This window comes from Panthera pardus, unplaced genomic scaffold (assembly GCF_024362965.1).
Source record: "Panthera pardus isolate Hobbes unplaced genomic scaffold, ASM2436296v1 HiC_scaffold_16, whole genome shotgun sequence".
In the NCBI taxonomy this organism is placed as follows: domain Eukaryota; kingdom Metazoa; phylum Chordata; class Mammalia; order Carnivora; family Felidae; genus Panthera; species Panthera pardus.
Window position 1 is genome coordinate 80,181,559 of NW_026526721.1, and position 22,580 is coordinate 80,204,138.

Genomic DNA, 22,580 nt, shown 5'->3' on the forward strand with positions numbered 1-22,580 from the left:
AGCGGCGAGTCGTAGAAATCTACGTAAAAAGGCGGTCGGGGCGAAACGATGCCAAGCGAGGGCACCCGAGGTATAGGAATTCCCCCCGCCCGCCTCCTCGGACTCTCCACCAATCACGAAGTTCCTCCTGCAGCACTGACCAATTGTGGGAGGGAAGGTTTACCTCGGTTACAAGTCTCGGAATTTCATTCATGTAGACCTTTGAGCTGGATGCGGGAGCAGAGGGACTTTGGAGGAATGGGCGGAGACAATTACTCTACGCCAAACGTAGGGCGGACGAATTGCTTAGGAGAACTTATTTACCCTCTTCGAACAATCCCGGAAGAAAATTGCCTGGGTTTCACGGAGAAGAGGCTATGGAGGCAGACATACTTAGGTTCGGATTCGGCTTCCACCACTTCTTAGCGGTGAGAACATACCCCCTCCATACCCCCTCCCATACCCCCCCCCCCCAAGTCTAGCCTAAACTTTATTTACAAACCTGAGGCAAAACATTTTACTGGCAATGTTGTGAAACTTTAAAGGGAGAAAAGCTGTAAACCGTCTAGCACAGCGTCTTGCACAGTAAACACGCAACGAATAACTATCATCACACTTATGAGAACTCTTTGATTCGCCCCACCTGCTTTTGTTCATCTGATTAATTGCACCACCACCTACTTGTTCACGACGAAATTGTAGGTGTCTACCTTGATTCCTCCCCTTGTGTCCCCTATCCAAATCTTTGCCTTTAAACTGTATCCTGAATCTTTTCCGCTCCTGTACATCTCCACTACCTCTCAGGGCCAAGTCACATCACCTCTCACTTGGCAAGGCCTCCTAAGTGGTTTTCCTGCCTCCACTCTTAATATTTTAGTATCTTGTGTTCACTCCTGACCCCCATCCCCATGATATTTTACAAACATATCAGATCCTGTCATTACCCTGCTCAAAAGCCCCGAATGGCTTTTCACTGCATTTAAAATAAAACCCCAACTCTTTATGATAGCTTGTAAAACTCTGTATATGTCACAAGAAAGCTGGAAAAAGAATTTTAAAGCTTAAGATGATCTGTACCTGCACCTAAGGAGTATACTTCTTACCATGTTCCAGCAAAACTGGTTTTTTTCTTTTTTAAATACACCAAACTTATTTCTCCCTAAGGCCTTTATTCTAGCTTTTCTCTCTGCCTGAAGCACTCTTCCCTTAGTTCTTAACATGGGTGACTCCTTTTTCCACTCAAATCTGTTGGAATGTCACTACTTCAGAGAAGACTTCCTTGATCAACCAATCAAAAACAGCCCCTACTGAGTCCCTTACTCTTACACCATCCTATTTTTTTCCATCCCTATCCCCCACACTCACACAACTGGATGCCAGTTTCAAGACAGCATGAACCTGGACTGTTCTGTTCACACCTGAATAGAACAGCACCTTAGAATGAAGCCTGCCACAGAGTAAAAGTTGCTTCGACTGCGATTTTCATATGATGGCTTATTCTTCAGTCCTCAGCTCAAATTCAGCATTGACCCCCCTACCTCCCCCTCCAAATTCATAGCACTTATTAATATCTGAAATTGTCCAATTTTTTCCTTAATACATATTATCTATTCTTCCTATTAAAATATACACTCCAAAAAAGGATCTTATCTATTTTGTTCACTGCTGGGGTCCTAGTGCCTAGCACTGTGCCAGACACACAGTTGTGCTCAATAATCATTGCTGTTGGAACAAAGGCTAAGAGGTGACAGAATCTGTTCAAGGTAGTGGTGCAGCTTGAATTCTCACCCAGATCTGTTTGAATCCAAAGACCCTGTCTCCTGACTCATAGAGGGAAGAGGAAGATAAGGTTACTGCTTTCAGGAAAACGCCTAATAGGGGAGGCCACATCAAAGAGAAACTAAATTGCATTTTATCGCCTTATTTACTTTTGTATCTCCCACACCTATAGAGGCCATAAACGAACTAAGAAACCAGGAAATGGCTAAAAATCATTACGTGGAGGCTTCGAGGAAGGAGTGATGTCTTCTGTAGGGTGGAATCCAAAAAAGCTTCGTGAAGGCCCTAACGTGGCAGGACAGCTAACAAAGTTAAGGAGCTAATCCTGGGGGGTTGCTTCAGACGGCCTGGGTTTCTATCCTGGGAGCTCTCTTTCTGTGTGACCTTAGGGATCTATTACATAGACCTCTTTTACCTCTAGTTTACTTCTCAGTAAGTCAAGTGTACTTAACTTGAAGGGCTCTTGGGAAGACTGAGATAATAGCACATAAACGTGCTTTACACATTGCCGGCCCCTAGTAAACACTACAAACGTAAACTGTCATTGTTATATTACTGATCAAAGCGTGCTGACCTTACCAGCAGCTACTGGCTGACCTTGGTTGGGTGGAGCAATAAAAAACTTGCTACTTCCCTGCGTGGGGAGGCGCGGCACCAGAAAGCGGGCAGGCATGGCTCCAGGTCCCAGCACCGGGGACTCTCAGCCTCAGCCGAGTTTTTCTCAGTCCGCGGGAGAACCTGGCGGCCGCTCTAGCTGCGTGGGCCTCCGGTTCTCTGTGGTGCGAGGCCTGGCGCCTGCGCAGTGGAGGAGGCGGTGGGCGAGGGGCTGGGCCGGGTGAGCGGGGCGCGGCGGCACGCGGAGGGTGCGGCGGAGCGGCCGTGCCTTCGCAGGTAACTGCGCGCGGGCCGGCGCCAGGGAGGGAGGGTGGGGAGGCTGCCCTGGAGATGGCCGGGTTTCGGGCCCGCCACGGGGCCTGTCGGCTGGGCCATCCCGGTTCCCAGAGTCCGGCCGGGGAGCTGGTGCGGCCCGGAACCCGGACAACATCGGAGGTGTCGGCGAAGCCCCCAGAGGACCTCTGTGGTCTCAGGCCGCTGTCCCCGCCTGAAAACCCCAACCCCAGCCCTCCCCGGGGCTGCTCTTGAGAGCCACAGAGCCCTTGTTTGTTTACGAATTTAGCCGTCTGGAGTCTCGCAGTTAAATGGAGAGTTCGTACCCTGGCGTTTGGTCGCACACGTCAGGAACAGGAGTTCAGTATCTCACAGAGCAGTCGCTTTCCGTTTGGGGGCGAACTGAGATCTTTCTCACGTTAACTCTGATCTCTTTTACTCAGAACAACGCTAAGCCATTCCCTTGTATGAAGCCAGCTGTCGTTTAGCCTCTCACACCCTTCTTTCCTGTTCATGCTCCCACATTCCTTTACCTGGCCCTTTGTGGCCTCACATCTAAGGCCACTCATTCTGGTAATCCTCTCCTGGATCCAGTCCCGTTTTCGGAGATTCTTCCCAAACTGGGTTCCTAAAGTACATTTGTAAATAACACGGTTCTCAAGTCAGACCGACTTGAATTCTGATCCAGAACAGTGGCAACTTAAGAGTGTGAGTAAGTCCCTTGACTTCTCTAAGCCTCAGTGTTCTCATCTGAGAATGGGGACAATCATATTATCTCCAGGTGGTTGAGAGAACGAAAGGAGGTGAAAATGAAAAATATTTAGCGTGCTACCTCGCAGGTATTAAGCATTCGACTGATGTCAGTTATTTTTGGAGCAGATAGTTCCCCAAAGACGCATGCCTTTTTTGGAATGAAAGGCAAAATACAATTATAGCAATAAAACGTTTTCCATCAGTCGTATAAGGAAGGTTTTTTAAAGTGATATTTTTAATGCTGAGGATTGCTCAATGGTCAAGTGGTACCCCTTGGTCAAGTGATGATACAGTTTGATACAGTCATCTTGGAAAGCAATGGGAATATGTATCAGGAGCTTTAGAAATGCCATTTACTTCATTTCACAAATACACATCTGAAAATTTTCCCGGAAATAATCATAGTGCAGAAAATACACAGAAAGACAGTAATATAGCATTAATTATAACATTTAAACTCTTCATTATTTTAATTGATGTATAGTTGATACACATTGTATTAGTTTCAGTTGTACAACGTAGTGATTTGACAACTATATACATTACAAAAATACCACAAGGGTGGGTGTCATCTGTCACCAAAGTTAGTACAGTATTATTGACTAGATTCCCCATGCTGTACTTTTTATCCTCGTGACTTATTTTATAACTGGAATTTTGTACCTCTTAATCCCCTTCACCCTTCACCTACATTTAAGCTTTTTTTTTTATAGTGGAAAATTTTAACATACACAAAAGTAGAATAGGTAAATAAACCCCCATGTGCTCATCACCCCGCTTCAACAATGATCAGTATTTTGCGTGCCTTGTTTTTGTGAAAACTTTTAAACCTACTTAATGTCTGAAAATAGGAGAACAGGTGAATACATGCGGGTACATTTATTTAGAGTGACAGAATTGTATACATGGTATTATCGCACATTTGAAAATTCAAAAACTAACCTCCGGTCTGTGTAGAAAAAGAGATAGAAAGGAAACACAAGAGTATGTTTACTAGTTTCCCTTTGATGGTGGAACAGTGGATGATTTCTTCCCCTTCTGTTTTTAGCTAGAACTATCCCATAAAAATTGTATATTGTTAAAACCAAGAACCAACAAGCAAAATCTAAAAGCACTGCACCTGAACTAAGCACAAAGAATATGCCAGAACGGGTTCACTGTTACAGAGAATAAAGATGATCTATTTTTGCAGCCTATGCTTGTGTGAGTATTCATCTGCCTCATGTTAGTGCTTCATATTGAACTATATGTCAGTTAACACATCCAGAATTTTAACCTGCCATCCTCTATGTGTAAGTGATTTGACTTGGAAGTCTTATCCCCCTTATTTTGACTACCATTCCCCCTCAGGGCAGGCAAAGATGTCCTGTGAAGAGGTGACTCATTTCTTCCTTTCCTGAGCAGGAACTCATACTTCATACATTTACACTCTTCTTAAAACAACCACTTCAAACAATTCAAGGAAGATAATTTTGTTTCATCACAAAATTTTTCTTGTTCAAATGGGTTGGAGTGAGATCTGACCAAGAATTCTGCTCTTGGTTGATGAACTAGATCTGCTTTTTAAACTGACCTAGTACATCTTAAAATAGTTAAGGGAGGGGTCACCTTAAAGAAACCGTGTAAGTGAAACAAAACAAAAAATCAAAAGAAAATGCATAAATGAGTTTTGTTCAAATCAGTCTGTGAAAAAACTTTTGTTTCGTAGGTATGCCAAGAAGTCTTTTCACACAGATGTCCTTAGAGATAATATGGCTCAGTCCGGAGTTCTCCTCTGGGTGAAAGCAGAACCCTTTATAGTGGGTGCCTTGCAAGTCCCCCCTCCATCCAAGTTCAGTCTTCACTATCTCAGGAAGATATCCACCTATGTGCGAACCCGGGCCACAGAGGGGGCTTACCCACGCCTGTACTGGTCTACGTGGAGGCACATTGCATGTGGGAAGCTGCAGTTGGCCAAGGATCTGGCGTGGCTTTACTTTGAAATATTTGATAGTCTTGCAGTGAAGACACCAGAAGAGCGCCTGGAATGGTCCGAGCTTCTGTCCAACTGCATGTCTGAGGATGAAGTCGAAAAGCAAAGAAATCAGGTATAGATGTATATGTATGTGTATGTGTGTTTCATTGTTTTGAGAAAGAAACTATTTGTAAGTTTTGTACTAGTTGTGCAGTGTGTGGTTCTAGGTGAATGATCATTGTGATCCCAAAGTGCCTTTTTTTTTTTTTTAAACAGTTCCATTTGGGTGGTATTTAATGAATTAGCTCTTACTTAGCAATCCCTATTCACCTACTTCCAAAACATTACAAGAACACAGCAAATGAAAGAAGCAAATACTTTCATTGACTTTAAAAATATTTTAAGGTGAGGGGCACCTGGGTGGCTCAGTCAGTTAAGCGTCCACCTCTTGATTCCCACTCAGGTCATGATCTCATGGTTGGTGAGATCGGACCCTGCACTGGGCTCATGCTGACAGTGTGGAGCCTGCTTGGGATTCTTTCTCCCTCCCTCTCTCTCAGCCCCTCCCTGACTTGAACACACGCATGCCCTATGTCTCTCAAAGAAAGTTAAAAATATTTTAAGGTGAGTCAGTGCTTATGAACCATTGATACATGGTTCATAAGGGCACCCGACTGTTTTTAAGTAAGCATCTGCTATGTGCTGGGATTCAAAGATGATTGGAATAGCATCTCTGCCCTCATGGAGCTCCTAGCGTAGTAGGGGAGGTTGGTGTGTGAAAAAGTGCTATTTGATAGTGTAGAATGTACAATAGTAAAAGTGTAACGTAAAGTGCAGAAATAGAATAGGGAAGAGAATGATTAGTTCCGGTGATCAGGAAAGACTTCACAGAGAAAGTATATTAATCAGAGTAGGCTCCTTACAGTAATAAGCAATCCTGGCATTTCCATGGCTTGGCGCAGTTAACAGTTTATTTCTCCTTCAAGCAGCAGTATACCACAGGGCATCCGGTTGGATGGATCTCTAGGCTGCTGTTGTCCGAGCAATAACTCAGGGATCTAGTCATCTGTCTTTTGGAACCACAATTATATTAGCTTTGCTGCAGTTAAAAACAAACAAAAATGAAATTCCAGTGGTTTACGGTAACAAAGGTTTGTTTCTTGCTTATTCTATGTGCAGCTTGCACTTTAGCTAGGCCTCTCTTCCAGGTGATGGCTTGACTCCCTGTGTCTCCTCATTTGGGGACCCAGGCCGAAGAAACATGTTCTGTGTTGGTCGTGCCTATTCTTAGGACAGAAGGGAAGAGCAGCAGAGCAGGAGAAAGCTCAGGATGCCTCTTAAAACTTTGGCTCTGATGTGACATAGACTGCAATGACTTTCATTCCATTGGCTAAAGCTTTGTCATATGTCCATGTCTAAAATCAGGAAGTTGGGGAGATAAACTACCTCACAGGAGGTAAAGAACTCCTATGGCCATGTATCGGACCCAAAAGCCTCCCGGAGGATGTGGAAATGAATAATTGCAGGCATGATACAATTTTTCCCAGCCATGTCCACTAGGGTCTTGGAATCTTTTACTGCCATTTCTTTTGGGAGAGTTTTTGGGAGACTCAATAGTATATGTCAATCCACCCACATTCCATTGACTATAACTCAGTTATACCATGTCTAACTTCAAGAGAGGCTGGGAAATACTATGTAGTCGTGTGCCCAGGAAGAAAAGCGAAGGTATATTTAGTTAGTACTAGTCACTCTCTGCCACATGTCGTAATATCTAAACAGGGTTTTGGAAATTGAAAGAAAGTGTTGCAAGCAACCAAGAGATAAAGAACAGTATAGTTATTCGTTAATTAAACATTTATCGAGTGTCTACTATGTGTGAGGTACAGTAGTGGATGCTGGATACAGAGATGAATGAAACCTTCAAGAAGCTCCACATTTTTTGAGTGCTTATTATGTGCTATGTGCTATGGTAATTACCAGGAATAGAAAAATGAAAAAGACAAGGATCTTATAGTCTCTTGAATAGGAAGGTATATGAAAGAATAATGATAACATATAATTATTCAATGGAAGTATGTAGAAAATCAAGGAATTTTGCTGAGCATAAAAACACCAGTCCCAAAAGGTTTCATACTGTATTTATATAACATTCTTGAAATGACAAAAATAGAGAACAGATAAGTGATTGTCAGGGATTAAGGAAGGGGTGGGTGTGGGAGGGGGAAGCAGGGAGTGAGTGTGGCTATAAAAGGGCAACGTGCAAGATCCTTGTGTTGATGGAAATGTTCTGTAACTTGGCTGCACCAACGTCAGTCGCCTGGTAGTGCTACTGTATTATAGCTTTGCAAGATGGGGAACTGAATACAGTGTACACGGGGTCTCTCTATCCTTACAACTGCATGTAATCTCAAATCTACAGTTATCTCAAAAAACTTGATTAAGAAAGTAAACGTTTAATAGGTAGATTCATGGGGTTCCATTGACAGTTGACTGAGTAGGTCTAGGTGATCCTGAGATTCTGTATTTTTAAGTTCTTAGGTAGAGTGATTTTCAGCTATTCTATAGCTATAGTACCAGATGTGTTACTTTTTTGTGCCTCCTGTATGTGCATGGGAATGGATATCTGAGGATAATCATGAACTTCAAATCCTGAGCTTCAAACCAGACCCTTTTTCAAATACGAAATGATTTATAAACCTCTATCAGACCAGTGATATTTTTTTAAGTCACACACTCTTTGAAGAACTTGATGAAAACCTGAGTCCTACTCCCCTATAAAATGTACATACACCAAAAAATTACATACAGTTTCAAGTGTTGCATTGATACCCTAAACTTTGTTGATAAGTCTGTGAGTCTTAGGTTAGACCAACCTCCAAGTTTTGGTGAAATTTCCTTCTTCCTTTCTTCCATTAATTTATTTATTCAAATGACTAAAGTGTTTCCTTTTTTTTAATTGTAAACTTTTGAAATAATATACTTTTTAAAAGTATGTACTCCATCTTTTCCACTTCATCAATTTTGGGAGAGAATGTCTACAGCCAAAGATGCTACATAGCTTTCCAAGAAGGTAGGTGACTTCAGTTTAATTGATTTTAGGAACTCCTGGGTATCAGAGACCTACATATCAAATGCTAGCAAGTTTCTACATTTTTGTTCTTAAGATCAGCAAACTGTCGTGAATTTATTTTACTATATCTACTTAGTTGTAGAATAGGGACTGATGTGATTTTCTTTTTTTAAGTTTATTTTATTTTGAGGGGGGTTGTGAGAGAGAGGGAGAGGGAGAGAGAGGGAGAGAGAGAGAGAGAGAGAGAGAGAGAGAGAGAGAATCTGTCAGTGCAGAGCCCCATGTGGGGCTCAATCTCACAAACCATGAGATCGTGACCTGAGCCAAAATCAAGAGTCAGACACTTAGGGGCACCTGGGTGGCCCAGTCAGTTAAGCGTCAGACTTCGACTCAGGTCATGATCTCCTGGTTCATGGGTTCGAGTCCCACATTAGGCTCTGTACTGACAGTTCAGAGCCTGAAGCCTGCTTCAGATTCTGTGTCTCCCTCTCTCTCTGCCCCTCCCTCTGCTCATGCGCGCATGTGCGCTCTCTCTCTCAAAAATGAAGAAACATTAAAAAAAAAAAAAGAGACACTTAACCAAATGAGCCATCCAGGTGTCCCTGGACTGGTGTGGTTTAAAGACATGTGTTCATCATCTCTTTTCTTCTTGGACAGCTTTCAGTGGACACCCTACAGTTTCTGCTCTTCTTATATATACAGCAGTTAAACAAGGTTTCCCTGAGGACATCTTTGATTGGAGAAGAGTGGCCTAGTCCCAGAAATAGATCTCAGTCTCCTGACTTGGCTGAAAAATCCAGTTGCCATAATAAGGTACTGTTTAAATTTTGGTCTCCTCTGAAAGGGAATTTGTGAGGAAGATGATTTGTCTTCATTAAAAATTGTGTTAGGATTACTTATATAAGCCAGTCATTTGCTGGCATGCTTGCTTTGTTTTGCTTTTTTCATTTCTTTTCCTTATTATAAAACAAAATAAATATTTTCAATCTTAGTTGAAATAGGTGATTTCTGCTCCTTTGGTGACACAAAAATTGCATGATTTGGGGGCAAACTATTCACTGTACTCTCATTAGAATTCTCAGTTTTGCAAATGTCAATGAATTTGAATCTACTTATTTGACTAAGGTAGGATAAATGAAAAGATGTAGTGTTTGCAAAGTCTGTTGAGATCTACTGACGAAACTTCTGTAAAAATATCTTCTCATATGTTTAAATGATGTGCTTCAGTATGCTTAAGCTCAGCATGCTTATGTAATATTATATGATGTGATGACCTAGAAGTTAAATTTAACTGCCTCATGTTGTGAGTTTTAGAAATTATGTTATTTCTTCTGTCTTTGTAAGGAAAACTGAAATGGTTTTACCCGTTTATGTAAAAGTATTCTGAAGAACTTTAAGGAAAACATAGACCTCAGTATTACTGCCATGTGCAGGTTCCTTAAAAATGTTCTGAGGCACACACACACACACACACACACACACACACAAATTGTTCTGAGGCAAACAACAACAACAAAAACCTCTCTGATATTTGGTACTTTTATAATCTTTTTCGAGTAAATCTGGCCACCCTTATATTCCATGATGCTATTCCCTCCTGGTTCTGCTTTTAATTATTCCTTCTCACTCTTCTTCATGAGCTTCCCCCCCTGGCCCCGACAGGCTGCTTTTCCCCCCGGATTCTGCCTGGGGCCATTTTGTCTTCTCACTAGACATATTCTTTTTTTTTTTTCCCCCCTCACACTAGACATATTCTTTAAACATAATTCTTCTCTTCCCATTACTCTATATATCTCAATGACTCCTGAGTTTGTCTGCATTTTAGATTCCCCTCTTCACGCAGATACCCTATCTATACCTTAATTTCAGAATGCCCAAGTCCAGATGTATTAGAAAGGCCAATAATTGTGTGCTCTTTCCACATGTATTTCCTGTTGAGTGGGTACCGTATAGAGACGGTGTTTTGAACCATCTGTAGTCTGTATTCAAATTGGCTCTGCCACTTGGTATCACATGATTTTAGGCAAGTTAGTTAACTTTTCTAGGCCTTGGCTTCTCTTTGGTAAGTGGGGATGATATTGCACATTTCTGGATGGCTGTGAGAATTCACTAATATAATAGCATGAGACTTGTTTCATAGTAAGCACCAGTAAATGGTGACTTAGTTTGTGCTATAGCATGACCTTTCCCTACAACTGATTAGACCAGAGATGGACCCTTGACTAGAGTAACCCATTCATAGGTATGTATGTGAAATTGGTCTGATTGGAAATGATGACCTGGCCCCATCAGTAGCCCCAGGAACTGAAGAAGTTACCAGTCTGTGAGCGGTGCTTGAGCTGGTGGCTCAGGTGACATTGGTACCAGAATAGCCACCATGTTCATGAGTGCCCTGGAGTTATGAGGGATTAGAAACTGAAGTAATCAGAGAAAAAGAGTAGAATGGAACAGACATGTAGAGACATTGGCCTCTGAGAAAGAACCAGGTTTAAGGTAGCCTTCCAGTTCCAGTTCTTATGAGGCCTACCTACACTTCAGTTTGGGAGATGACCACGTGTGCCTACAGTAAAATCTCCCTTTACTTAAATTAACGTATATTCTCTATGCCAGTGCAAGTTACCACCAGCTTCCGATGCTCACTCTCTCAGCACCTGTACCTAGTTATTTGTCAAGTCTTCCCGATTCTGCCTCCAAAATAACTCTAATTTAAAAGTCTGTCCCTTTTCAGAAGACCTGGCTAGCTCAGTCAGTGGAGCATGCAACTCTTGATGTTAGGATTGTGAGTTCGAGCCCCACGTTGGGTATAGAGATTACTTAAGAAATAAAATCTTTAAAAAAAAAAATAATAAAATATATATATACACACACACACATATATATATATATATATATATATATATATATATATATAATAAAACTCTGTCTCTTCCTCTTATATAGACCATAATGACATTTTGGGGGTGGGGGGACCTTGATTTCCATAATTAGATCCTATCTGGTCACTCTGCTTTTAATCTGCACCCCACCCACTACACTGGACTTTGTAAATGCAGAAGGATTAGATCTGTCTCCTGCCAAAGCTGCCATCAATGAATTATCATTGTCACTGCCGTTTTCATCTTGTGCTCCATGGGGCCACCTCAGGGCCTACGATGGGTGAGGAGGATGCAATAAGAGAGATGAAGAGTGACAGCTCTGCTTTGACGTGTTTTTTTTTTATTTTTTAAGTATTTATTTACTTATTTTGAGAGAAAGAGAGCACACGCATGGGCACGAGTGGGGGAGGGGCAGAGAGAGAGGGAGAGAGAGAATCCCAAGCAGGCTCCGTGTTGTCAGCACAGAGCTTGATGCAGGGCCTGAACTCACAAACCATGAGGTTGTGACCTGAGCCAAAACCAAGAGTCAGATGCCTAGCCAGTTGAGCCATCCAAGTGTCCCTAACATGTTCTTTGGTATCCAAATGAGAATTTATTAAAAAGAAAAAAGGGTACAGCTATTTAGAAAATAGCCCTAAAGTCCCTGGCACACAAAATAAAGCCCAGATGTTTTATTAGGGTTTCCTACAGGCCTTTCCTGATTGGTCCCTGCCTACTATTTTAACTTTACCTGACACTTCCCAGCATGCTTCCTAAATCCCACCCAGAACTTCCAGTTTTCTGAACACAACAGGTAATTTTATTCCTATGGGTCTTTGCATACGCTGTTCCCTAGGCCTAAGCCTTTTTTAAAAATATGTTTGCGTTAATTAAGAATCTGTTCAAACAGCACTCCACAATGATTGTTTTTCCCCAAGGGGAGTTCCTTGTTCCTCTCATGTTCCTAGCATGTCTTCACAGATCTCTGCCCTAGGTCTTATCTCACTGTGTAATAGTTGCTCGCTTATATTGTTTTTTCACTACATAGACTCTGAGTTCCTTGAGGACAAGACTATGTCGTAGCCAATTTGCATAATTCATCGGTTAACACTGCTCATACCACATGAGAGATATTCACAAAATATCTGTCAAATGAATGAGCCAAGTCACTGAGACATCTGCCAACTCCAAGCTTATTCCAAAAGTTATAACTTGTCTTAAATCTAGCTACTGTAAGATCAGTTGCATTGTTTCATCCAGTGGAATTTGAAGTTCCTCCTGTAATATGAGAAGGTAAGTAGAGAAACCCAACATGGGACCCCTGGGTGGCTCGGTTGGTTGAGCACCCAACTTTTGGTTTCAGCTCAGGTCATTATCTCAGGTCCTGGGATTGAGCCCTGAGTCAGATTAAGATTCTTAAGGTTAAGATTCTGCCTAAGATTTTCCCTCTTTCCCTCTGCCGCTTCCCCTGCTGTCTCTCTCAAATAGACAAAATGACAAATAAAAAAAAGGAAACCCAGTGCTTCATCGAAAGTTAGATCTGAAACCTAGAGTATTTACCAGCTCTGTGACCCTGGGTAAGATTCTTAACCTTTCTCTATCTCCGTTTCCTTATTTGTAAAGTGAGCATGGTAATGGCATCTTTTGCAAGATTGTTGCTAGGATTAAATATGTTAAGGTTTGTATAACACTTACTGGTTGGCACACACTAAGGATTAGCTGTTAGTATTACTTTTGAATTAGCCAAAGAAGGCAGAGAATCTGTTTATACCTATCACATATATTTAAAAAATCTTTATGAGGTGTACATTGCTACCTTAAATGCTTTTTAGGAGATGAGGCAAAATATAAGTACAAAACAATTAAAATACAACACTTTCAGGTCTTGTAGAATCTCTTTGTTAAGTGTGCTTTATTTTGATATTTTTTAGAACTGGAATGATTACAGTCACCAAGCATTTGTCTATGATCATCTGTCAGACCTCCTTGAGCTGCTTTTAGATCCAGAACAACTCACTGCATCATTTCATTCGACCCATAGTAGTCTCGTCTCTCGAGAAGCTGTTGTGGCCCTCAGCTTTCTGATTGAAGGTACAGTGAGTGGAGCCAGGAAGATATATCCACTTCATGAACTTGCACTGTGGCAACCACTACATGCAGAAAGTGGCTTCTCAAGGCTCTCTAAGACCTTTTCTTTCTACAAGCTGGAAGCCTGGCTGAGAACCTGTTTGACTGGGAATCCATTTGGTACATCTGCCTGCCTCAAGTCTGGAAAGAAATTGGCTTGGGCTCACCAAGGTATTTTTCAGTATTTTCATCTATATTAAAAATTGGATGACAAGTGAAGGAAGTGTGTGTTTTCTGGTGTATTAATAGTCCTACATCTTTTGTAGAAGACCTGAAAAATATTGCTACTATAAGAGAGAAGAAAAGGGAACATTTCTCTTTTGTCTATGACTTTTTCCTGTCAAGGCAGCAAGAGTCAGAGAGTTGATTTGTGATTCTGGATCGTTGTGGTTACAGTTAACAGCAATTCCATCTTGGGTCAGTCCTCTCTTTCTCTGCTCTTCTTTATTCAGACTCTTTCTCCCTTGCCCTCTCACATGCTCCTTTGCTTAAGGCTTTCCTGTTTTCCATGCACCACAGCAGCATTTGGCCTTTCCACAGTTACAGCGTCAGACAGTTGGTGTAGAGATGGGGTCCTATCTAGGCACACAGACACAAACAAATTAGATTTTTCTAAATTGGAAAACTCAAGTTACAGTAAAGAAAATCCTGGCCTTGGTCACATCAAATACCTATTCCTGACAGTCCAGGATAGGTTCGGGTGCCTCATGACTTCTGGCCCAGGTAGAAGTTTTAAGAGAAGGGGGCTCGGATGGAAGTTTAAAAAGAAGTAGGTGCCTATACTGAGGCAAATTGCAGGCAAAATTAATGAAAAAAAACCCCAAAACTAGAATATACTCCCACAATCTCTGAATTTCAAAGATAAAGGAAAAAATAGGCTCCATGTAATTAAAAAAAGGAGTTTTGTATCAAATTTTTATAATGCCAAAAAACAAAACGATTGAGCAACATATACAGAATCTTGAGTGAAAAGATTGTGATCCACGAATTCCGTGTCTAACCAAGCTATTGCTCTAGAGGAGGTCAAAGACTTCCAGATGTCTAAGGGTGCCATAAATATATAGGACATACTACATAAATTTTTGATGTTGATAAAAGAATATAGGCTCAAGCAGTTGTTTAGATGTTAACAGTAGTCACTAGTAGGAAAAAGAGGATATCTAATCTCTTAGGATTATACCGAAATGTTAATGGTGGTGGATAACAAGATCACAAATAATTTTTATCTTCTTTTGCCACTATTTAAAATTTTTCTACAATAACCATGTGTTACTTATTTAATAAAAGGAAGCAGTAAGTTGTTTTTTTGTTTTGTTTTTAAAAAAGAAGAATCACATACTCCTGTGACCTCTTCCTATTTGGCCAGTATTCATTTATCTACAAGGGTATCCTGATGGCTTGCAGGGAAGCACAGTCTGAGAAGCCAGTCACACGATGGCGAGACTGTGTTAGGAGGGTAACTCCTGCACAGATGTTTTAAGTGTCCGTGTGTGTGAGGCACTGTGTGTGGAAGGAAAGTATGCTCTCAGTCGCTAATGATCTAGGGATTAAAGACCTGAATCCAAATAGAATTCATGGAATACTGTGGTAAGTAGCTGAGGAGGGGATTGAAATTAGTATTATGGCAATTTAAAGAGATTATTTCAGGACTGGGATGTATAAATCGAGTCAACTTGGAGAAGATATTTGAGTTATTTGAGTTGGGCCAGTTCTGTCACTTTCTGGCCATGTGAACTTAGGTGTATTACTTGAATGGTTACACATGAAACAAACCTTAGATCTGTAGGCAATCTTGAATGGATTATAGGTTTCAAAAAATTTTATGACAAAAAATTATGAAATATCGCAAACGTACTGAGAAACACAGAGAACAGTATAGCAAACACCTCCCTACCCAAAGCCCAGATCTAACATTTTCCCAAACCTTGTATGTATCTAATTTTAGACCCGTATACACACATAGACATATGTAACCTCATATGGTTGTTTTCTTTGATTTGAAACTATCTCATTTATATTTTTCTTACCTAGTTGAAGGGACGACCAAAAGAGCTAAGATTGCTTGTAATAGTCACGTGGCCCCTAGGATGCACTGCATGGTGGTGATGAGCCAGGTTTACAAGCAGACCTTGGCCAAGAGCTCAGATACTCTGGTGGGGGCACATGTAAAGATTCATCGTTGCAACGAATCTTTTATATATCTGCTGTCTCCCTTACGGTAAGCACAGTCTCCACAGTGTTCTGATATTCTGATGTTTTCTTTGGACTAGGACTGATCGTCCTAGTCCTCTGATTTTGCTATCAGAGAATAGTTTTGTAGCACAATATTCACTTATTCTCACTGGGGAATTCACCTGATTTTTTTCACATTACAGATCTGTGACCATTGAGAAGTGCAGGAATAGCACATTTGTCTTGGGCCCCATACAGACTGCTCTTCACCTCCACAGCTGTGACAACATTAAAGTCATTGCTGCCTGCCACCGTTTGTCCATCTCTTCCACGGCAGGTTGCGTCTTTCACATTCTGACGCCTACACGCCCACTTATTCTCTCTGGAAACCAGACAGTAACTTTGGCCCCTTTTCACACCCATTATCCAATGCTGGAGGATCACATGGCCAGGACCGGCCTTGCTACAGTGCCTAACTATTGGGATAATCCAATGATTGTGTGCAGAGAGAGCAGCGACACAAGTGTCTTCCGACTCTTGCCACCTTGTGAATTCTATGTATTTATTATCCCCTTTGAAATGGAAGGGGATACGACAGAGATACCTGGGGGGCTTCCATATGCATATCAGAAAGCACTGCGTCAAAGAGAGCAGAAGATACAAATCTGGCAGAAAACTGTGAAGGAGGCTCGTTTGACAAAGTAAGTGTTTTCTAGAGGAAGAATTTGCCTTATATAAAATTCCACGGGAAAATTAATCTGTACATGTTTACAGCCGTGGTAAAGTAATCAGAAAGATAGAGTGTGTCTTTTAAGGTCCCTATTCCAGGCTGTTTGGTTGGGAGATGGGAGCACTTAGAGGCCCAAGAATTAGACTCACTTCTTTTCAGAAGCTTAAGTTTGTTGAGAGATAAAGGACTCTATAAATGAAAGGTCATGTATAGACTATGCCATATAATCCAATACTTGAATGAATCAGCTTAGTTTTTAATTTACTTCTCTACACTCTATTGGTGGTTCTCAACCTTGGCTGTGTGTTAAGGTCATCCAAGGGGCTTGCTAGAAATCAGATTTCCTGGCAACCACCACAGACCGACTCTCTAGGGGTGGATTCCTAATGCTGCTCCAAGGACTGATGCTAGTTTTGGTCAAAGTTTTCCCTAATCTGCCGTAAAATGTGAAAAATAAGCATAGTGTTTTAAAACAAAGCTAAATTTCATCCATTTAAAATGTTGTCTTTTATTCTGGAATTATAACCATCCTAAACTTGGGGCGCTAAAATATCTTATTTTTAAATTACATGCTGTGATACTAGATGATTATGGTTTATTATGTTCACCACAAAATTTTATTTCAAGGTACTAGTCTTTGAACTCTGGAAGCCAGGGACACACTGTATGGTTAACAGAGTTTCAAAAAACGTGGCATGGGTAGTCAGGGAAGATTTATGGAGGAAGTAAGAATTTGTGTTGGATCTGGAAGAATGAGCACCATTTGGATAGAAGCTGAGGAGTGTGCAGAATACTTTTATATATACTGTATTGTATCTGACCAATATACATATATATATGTGTATAATATATATATATATAATTTTTTTTTTTTTTTTTTTTTTTTTTTTTTTTTTTTGGTGGTGGTAGTGCTCCAATGTACAGAACTCAATAGAGCAGTTATTTGGATAACTAGACACAATTTAATGTCTACCCCATTAAAGCGTTTTACAATCACCTGGAGGAAAATGAACGTGAACCAGTGTTCTTACATTATTTTTGCTCGTGACGGCACTTTTAGGGATCAGAGGAAGCAGTTCCAGGTACTCGTGGAGAACAAGTTTTATGAGTGGCTGATTAATACAGGACATCGCCAACAGCTGGACAGTCTGGTGCCCCCTGCCGCAGGCTCCAAACAAGCAGCAGGATAAGACTCCTACGTGGAAACACTGGTGGGCATTAGAACAAATTATCTTGGGAAAATCTTAGAAGCATGCCAAAAAAACTGTACAGAATATTAGGTTACTGGCCACTGCCACTTTTCCCCCATCACTCCCACCAGCATATACAGACTTGACATACCCATATTGACTGCATTTTACAGTGAGAAGACCAACCAAAATATTCCAAGTGGAGCCTATGGAATACTGGGCAAATATAATGGGCAAGTTTTACTCTTTTTGCTTCTTGCCCAATACAGGTTGTACTTCCAAAGATACTACTTTCCCCATTCATAGCTTTTGTTTTCTTTCACCTTTCTAACACATCTTTCATCTTTCCCATCACCCTACACACAAATCAATTAAGTCAGCGAATTTTTGTTAGTGGCACCTATGAACATTAATAAATTACCAGAATTAATCCAAACGAAGATTTGAATACTGAAGGAGCGTGGATACAGATAAATTTACCAGAACTTAATTTAATCCAAATATAAAATACTCTTTTTAAAATAGAAATTAGTTTGCTTTTCTCTATTTTTGAAGTATTTTTAAAGACTAATAACAGAAAAACAGACGGAAGATGTCAATAAATAGTGCACAGAAAAATACAAAGACAAAGATACTCACTTTTATTTGTAAGTAATTTAAGAGACTTTTTTCCTCTATTGGATTGACAAGGATCCAAAGGTGGTATACAACACTAGAAAGACATTTCATTTACCACTGGAAAACGTGGACATTTGTGCAAACTTTTGGGGGGATAGTTTGACAAAATAAAAATTCTAAATGCGCACAATCTCTGACTTGGCAAGTTCACTTCTTAGAATTTACCAATTTAACAATTTCACTGATTAGAATTTATCTTACAGATACATTCATTTATGTAAAGATCTTTTTTAAAAATAAGTTCATTACAGCATTGTTTGAAATAGCTGCAGACTGGAAAACAACCCAGATGCTTTCCAGTAGAGGGCCGGTGCCTAATGAATTGGTTCATCCATGTTCTAGAATGCATCTTTAAAAAGAATGAGGTATAGGGCACCTGGGTGGCTCAGTCAGTTAAGTGTCCGACTCTTGATCTCAGCTCAGGTCTTGATCTCAGGGTCGTGAGTTCAAGTCCCACATTGAGCTCCAAGCTGGGCATGGCACTTACTTAAGGAAAAAAAGAAAAAGAATAAGATATATCTGTGGGTGCTGATACTGAATCATCTCTAAACTGGGGGGTTGGAGCGGTGAAGGCAGAAGAGGAGGAGTAAAATATTGCCTTGTGTGTTTTCAAAAAAGAAAGGGATTATCACACATGGTTATGTGCTAATTACATGCCTTAAAAACTTCTGAAAGGGTTTAAAGAAATTACTGAAAGTGTTGTCTTTGAGGAACAAGGCTAGACGTCTAGGGTGAAAGAAAACATTCTTAATTTTTTTTTTCATATAGAATTCACATACCGTGAAATTCACCTTTTTAAAGTAAAGGATTCAGTGGCTTTTATTAATACAGTCACAAGTTTGTGCAACTTTCATCCAGAACATTTTCATCACCGTGAATATAGACCCCGTACACGTTAACAGGCACTCCTTATTCCTCCACCTCCAGTATCTTCTCTCTTCTCCAGTCCCTGTCAACCAGTAAGCTACTTTTTGTCTCTTGATTTGTCAACTCTGGACATTTCCTGTAAATGGAATCCTACAACGTGTGACCTCTGTGCCTGGCATCTCTCACTTAACATCGTGATCTTAGGGTCATCTGTGTTGTAGGATGTGTCAGTAGGTCATTCCTTTTTGTGGCTGGATAATATTCCAGTGTCTAGATAAACACAGTGAGGTCTGTCTGTTCATCATTCGATCTGAGATTTGAGGCATTTCCCTTCTCAATTGTTTTCAAGTTTATTGTGAATGGTGCTATGTTCCTTTTGTGCACAAGTGTTTTTGTGCATGTGTGTTTTCGGTTCTCTGGTACATACCTAGGAGTAGAATTGCAAGGTCATAGGTTAACCTTTTTAGGAGCTGCTGAACTGTTTTCCAAAACTGCAAAAACTTACTCTTTATTGTCTATATGTTGTTTGCATTTTGAAGTATTACTTTTTATAAAAAAAGAATTTTATAGTATTTAATAAATGCTGAGATTAAGAATTGGAAATCTGATAAAATTCCCATTTCCTTTGGAAAGAAGAAGGTAAATCTTAGTTTAGACTAATCCCTATAGACAGCCACTTTTTCATGTTTGTATATGATTGTCTTTTCTATTAGGAACTAATATGACCCTCAGAAGAATATAATTAACCTTAAACCTTATGTATCTTATCACTCTAAACTGTCATCTGACCTTGATTTATAGGATTTTATAAATGCAAGTTTTTTCTTATGTGCACAAAGGCAACAGAAAATTAAGTTATTAATATTTTTCTTTTGTTATCTTCAGGGCTCTGGAAACAGGAGGATGAATGGACGATGGTACATGTCTTGAAACTAAACTGGGAAGATGCTCTTGCTGCTTAAGAGATATTGGGGCTTTTTCCTTCCTATTTAAGACCATTCCTTGATTTCCATTCCACACTCATATGCTATTGCTTATGTTGAATTTTAGATGAACTTCCATCATATAAACATTGTTTATAGAACATCAGGAAGCTCATCTTTGTGTTGCCAAAATGAAGGAGTTGATGAAGGCAGTTTCATCGTATTTACGTTAATATTAAAGTGATGGAGTGTAGATTTGCAAGTAAACTTCACATTTTAATTTGTATGACGAAAGGGTCTCATCCTTTCTAGAGTTAAATAAGAGTTTTATAGTTCTGTGTAACTATTTGAAAGGAAATTGCTACTCCTTTTAAAAAATAATTGGAATGAAAGTATAGTTTGTTGGTGTATAAGTATAGCAGAGATAGTTTTATACAAAGATATTTTAGTCCTTAAAAGTATGAAGCAATGAAATTGTGTAAAACCCCTATTTTTCATTTTGTGCTTCCAAGTTTCAATAAGCAAACTCTAAAAAGTAATTTTCTCCTTTTGAGAAAAAGATAGAGCTTTACTTTCAATTTTAGAAAAGGTTTTATGGGGGAGGAAGGAGTTTTTCCTCCATCCTTCTAGGTTCTTTTGGCTAGTTGACTAATTAAATTGACATCAGACATATTAACAGGAGGAAAACAATTTTAATTACATATCTATGGGAGCCTCCTAAGGACAGGAGCCCCAGGAATAAGTCAGGCGGTTATGGCTACTATGCCACCCTGAGCTAAGGACTGGGTGGGATGTGGGCCTGAGGGGGGGACTTCTCAGGATAAAAAGAGCAGATGTGTGGTGGTTAGATGTTTGTCTTGTCCTACAGATGAGTCATTTAGATTAAAAGTTCTCTCTGGTAGTAGCTCCCATTCTGGGCCAGGCCCCCTGTCTCAATTATTTTAGATAGTTAAGGGAGAGGAAAAGTTTTTCTTGAATCTGCAGGGTCTTGTTTGCCTTCAGCTCCAAATAATCTACATGCTAAAGTAGCACATTTTGGGGTCATGCATTCTGCTCCCTTGCAATTCCCAATGTCATTCTTTGATATGATAGCAAAATAAAGTTTACATTTGATTGGGAAGGCTATATTCTTTAAGATAAAGGAAAATAATTATTAAATTATTAAATAATTATTAAATTATTACGTGAATCTGCTGATAAACATTGTTTCGTATGCTCACTGGTCATTAAACTAGTAATTGTATTAAAAAAGGGCTTGATCTTTTCTTTCTAAAGTGGAAATTAACCCTCAGAATGTGTGTTAATTCTAATTGAGGTTCATGGTTTTTATTTTAAGATGGAATTCAAGAGAGAATTCAATAAAGAAACACTGGAGTTTTGGACGTGTGTTTCGCAAATTATTGGTTAGTGAAATTCATGATATTAGATACTTTCTTTCCAGTTTATCAAATTCAGAAAGCTGAGCACATAACTTGATAATTTGTTTCTCAATAATCTTCATGTCAAGGTACACTTGCTATTTTTGGAATTGACCATAATGTCTTGGGGCATCCCATTTGTTGGTGAGCTTTATTAGTAGAAACAGGAGGAAGATGGGCTTTTGAGAAGAATATACTTGACCAGGAAAATGAAAATGGAGAAGAATTGATTTGTTGTTTCTTTGAATTTACATAAAAGGTAATCTCATTCTAAAAGTCAGAGGTGTAATAGTTGCCCAGAAATGTTCTCTAAACAGGTGTCCATATGATATCATGGCAGAAAAATTCCACCTAGCAGGTGGCAGGTTTGGCTTAGCTAAACCTTTGCAGAATCATAATTTCCACAGTAGCTTTCTGTCTCTCAGGCTGTATACCATAGAGCCCTTTCTTATGGAGTGGAGCTTGTGTGCGTGCCTCGACAAATTTTCAAACTTAAAGAACAATTGCACGAGTCTGATTCCCCACATACCCCTTGTCCAGATTTGCCACTTGATGATAACGTGTTACTACATTCACTTTGCCACTCTAGAGAGCAGTAGTATTTTTGCTCAACAATTTGAGAGTAGGTTGCAGACATCTCAAACCTTTACTCCTGAAGACATTAGCATGCATGTCCTAAAAAGAGACATTCTCCCATGTTGTCGTAGTACAGATTCTTAAATGGAATGAAATCAGGAAATTTTACAGTGGCACAATATATAGTCTGTATTAAAATTTTTGCTAATCATCCCAAAAATGTCCATTGTAGTGACAGTTTCAAACACAAGATCATGCATTGCCTTTAGTAGTCATCAAATTTCGTTGCTTTGGAACGTGTTACTTCTATTCAGAATTAGAGGGTGGCCTTTTGACTTTTCTCCTGCAAGCTTTGTTGGAGGAAAAAAAAAAAAAAGACATTGATTTTCTAGCAAGCAGCCACCTTGAAATCCCCAAATTGCCCAGGTAAGAGGGACTTTTTTGTTTTTAATTTTGAAAACTTTGGCTGGGTTTTGGTGCCTTGACTCAGCAAAGTCTATAATGCAGCAAGGCTTGGTAAGCATTAGAAGGGGTACTGAAGCTTTCCTTTATTTCATAATCCCAATTGTTTTTCTAGAAACCATCAATAGCCTCTAAATGACTGACTCAATTTTTGGA

The 22,580-nt window shown here is 40.0% G+C and overlaps 1 protein-coding gene across 9 annotated transcripts; it reads left to right on the forward strand.

The window, feature by feature from the left end:
• Positions 1–185: 185 nt before the first annotated feature.
• Positions 186–21,348, forward strand: TBCCD1 (TBCC domain containing 1). Of its 9 annotated transcripts, none has more exons than XM_053903557.1 (9): positions 186–407; positions 1,931–2,068; positions 5,108–5,486; positions 9,084–9,239; positions 13,213–13,579; positions 15,440–15,626; positions 15,784–16,281; positions 17,371–17,521; positions 18,947–19,513. In XM_053903557.1, the coding sequence occupies exons 2-8, from the start codon at positions 2,001–2,003 to the stop codon at positions 17,498–17,500; spliced, it is 1,785 nt and encodes a 594-aa protein (XP_053759532.1). In that variant the 5' UTR covers positions 186–407; positions 1,931–2,000; the 3' UTR covers positions 17,501–17,521; positions 18,947–19,513. The 9 variants fall into 9 exon arrangements, with proteins under 9 accessions (XP_053759532.1, XP_019318976.2, XP_019318975.2 ...); XM_019463431.2 differs by lacking the exon at positions 18,947–19,513 and adding an exon at positions 17,674–18,928; XM_019463430.2 differs by lacking the exon at positions 18,947–19,513 and adding an exon at positions 19,931–21,348 and having other exon boundaries at positions 188–407.
• Positions 21,349–22,580: the final 1,232 nt, after the last annotated feature.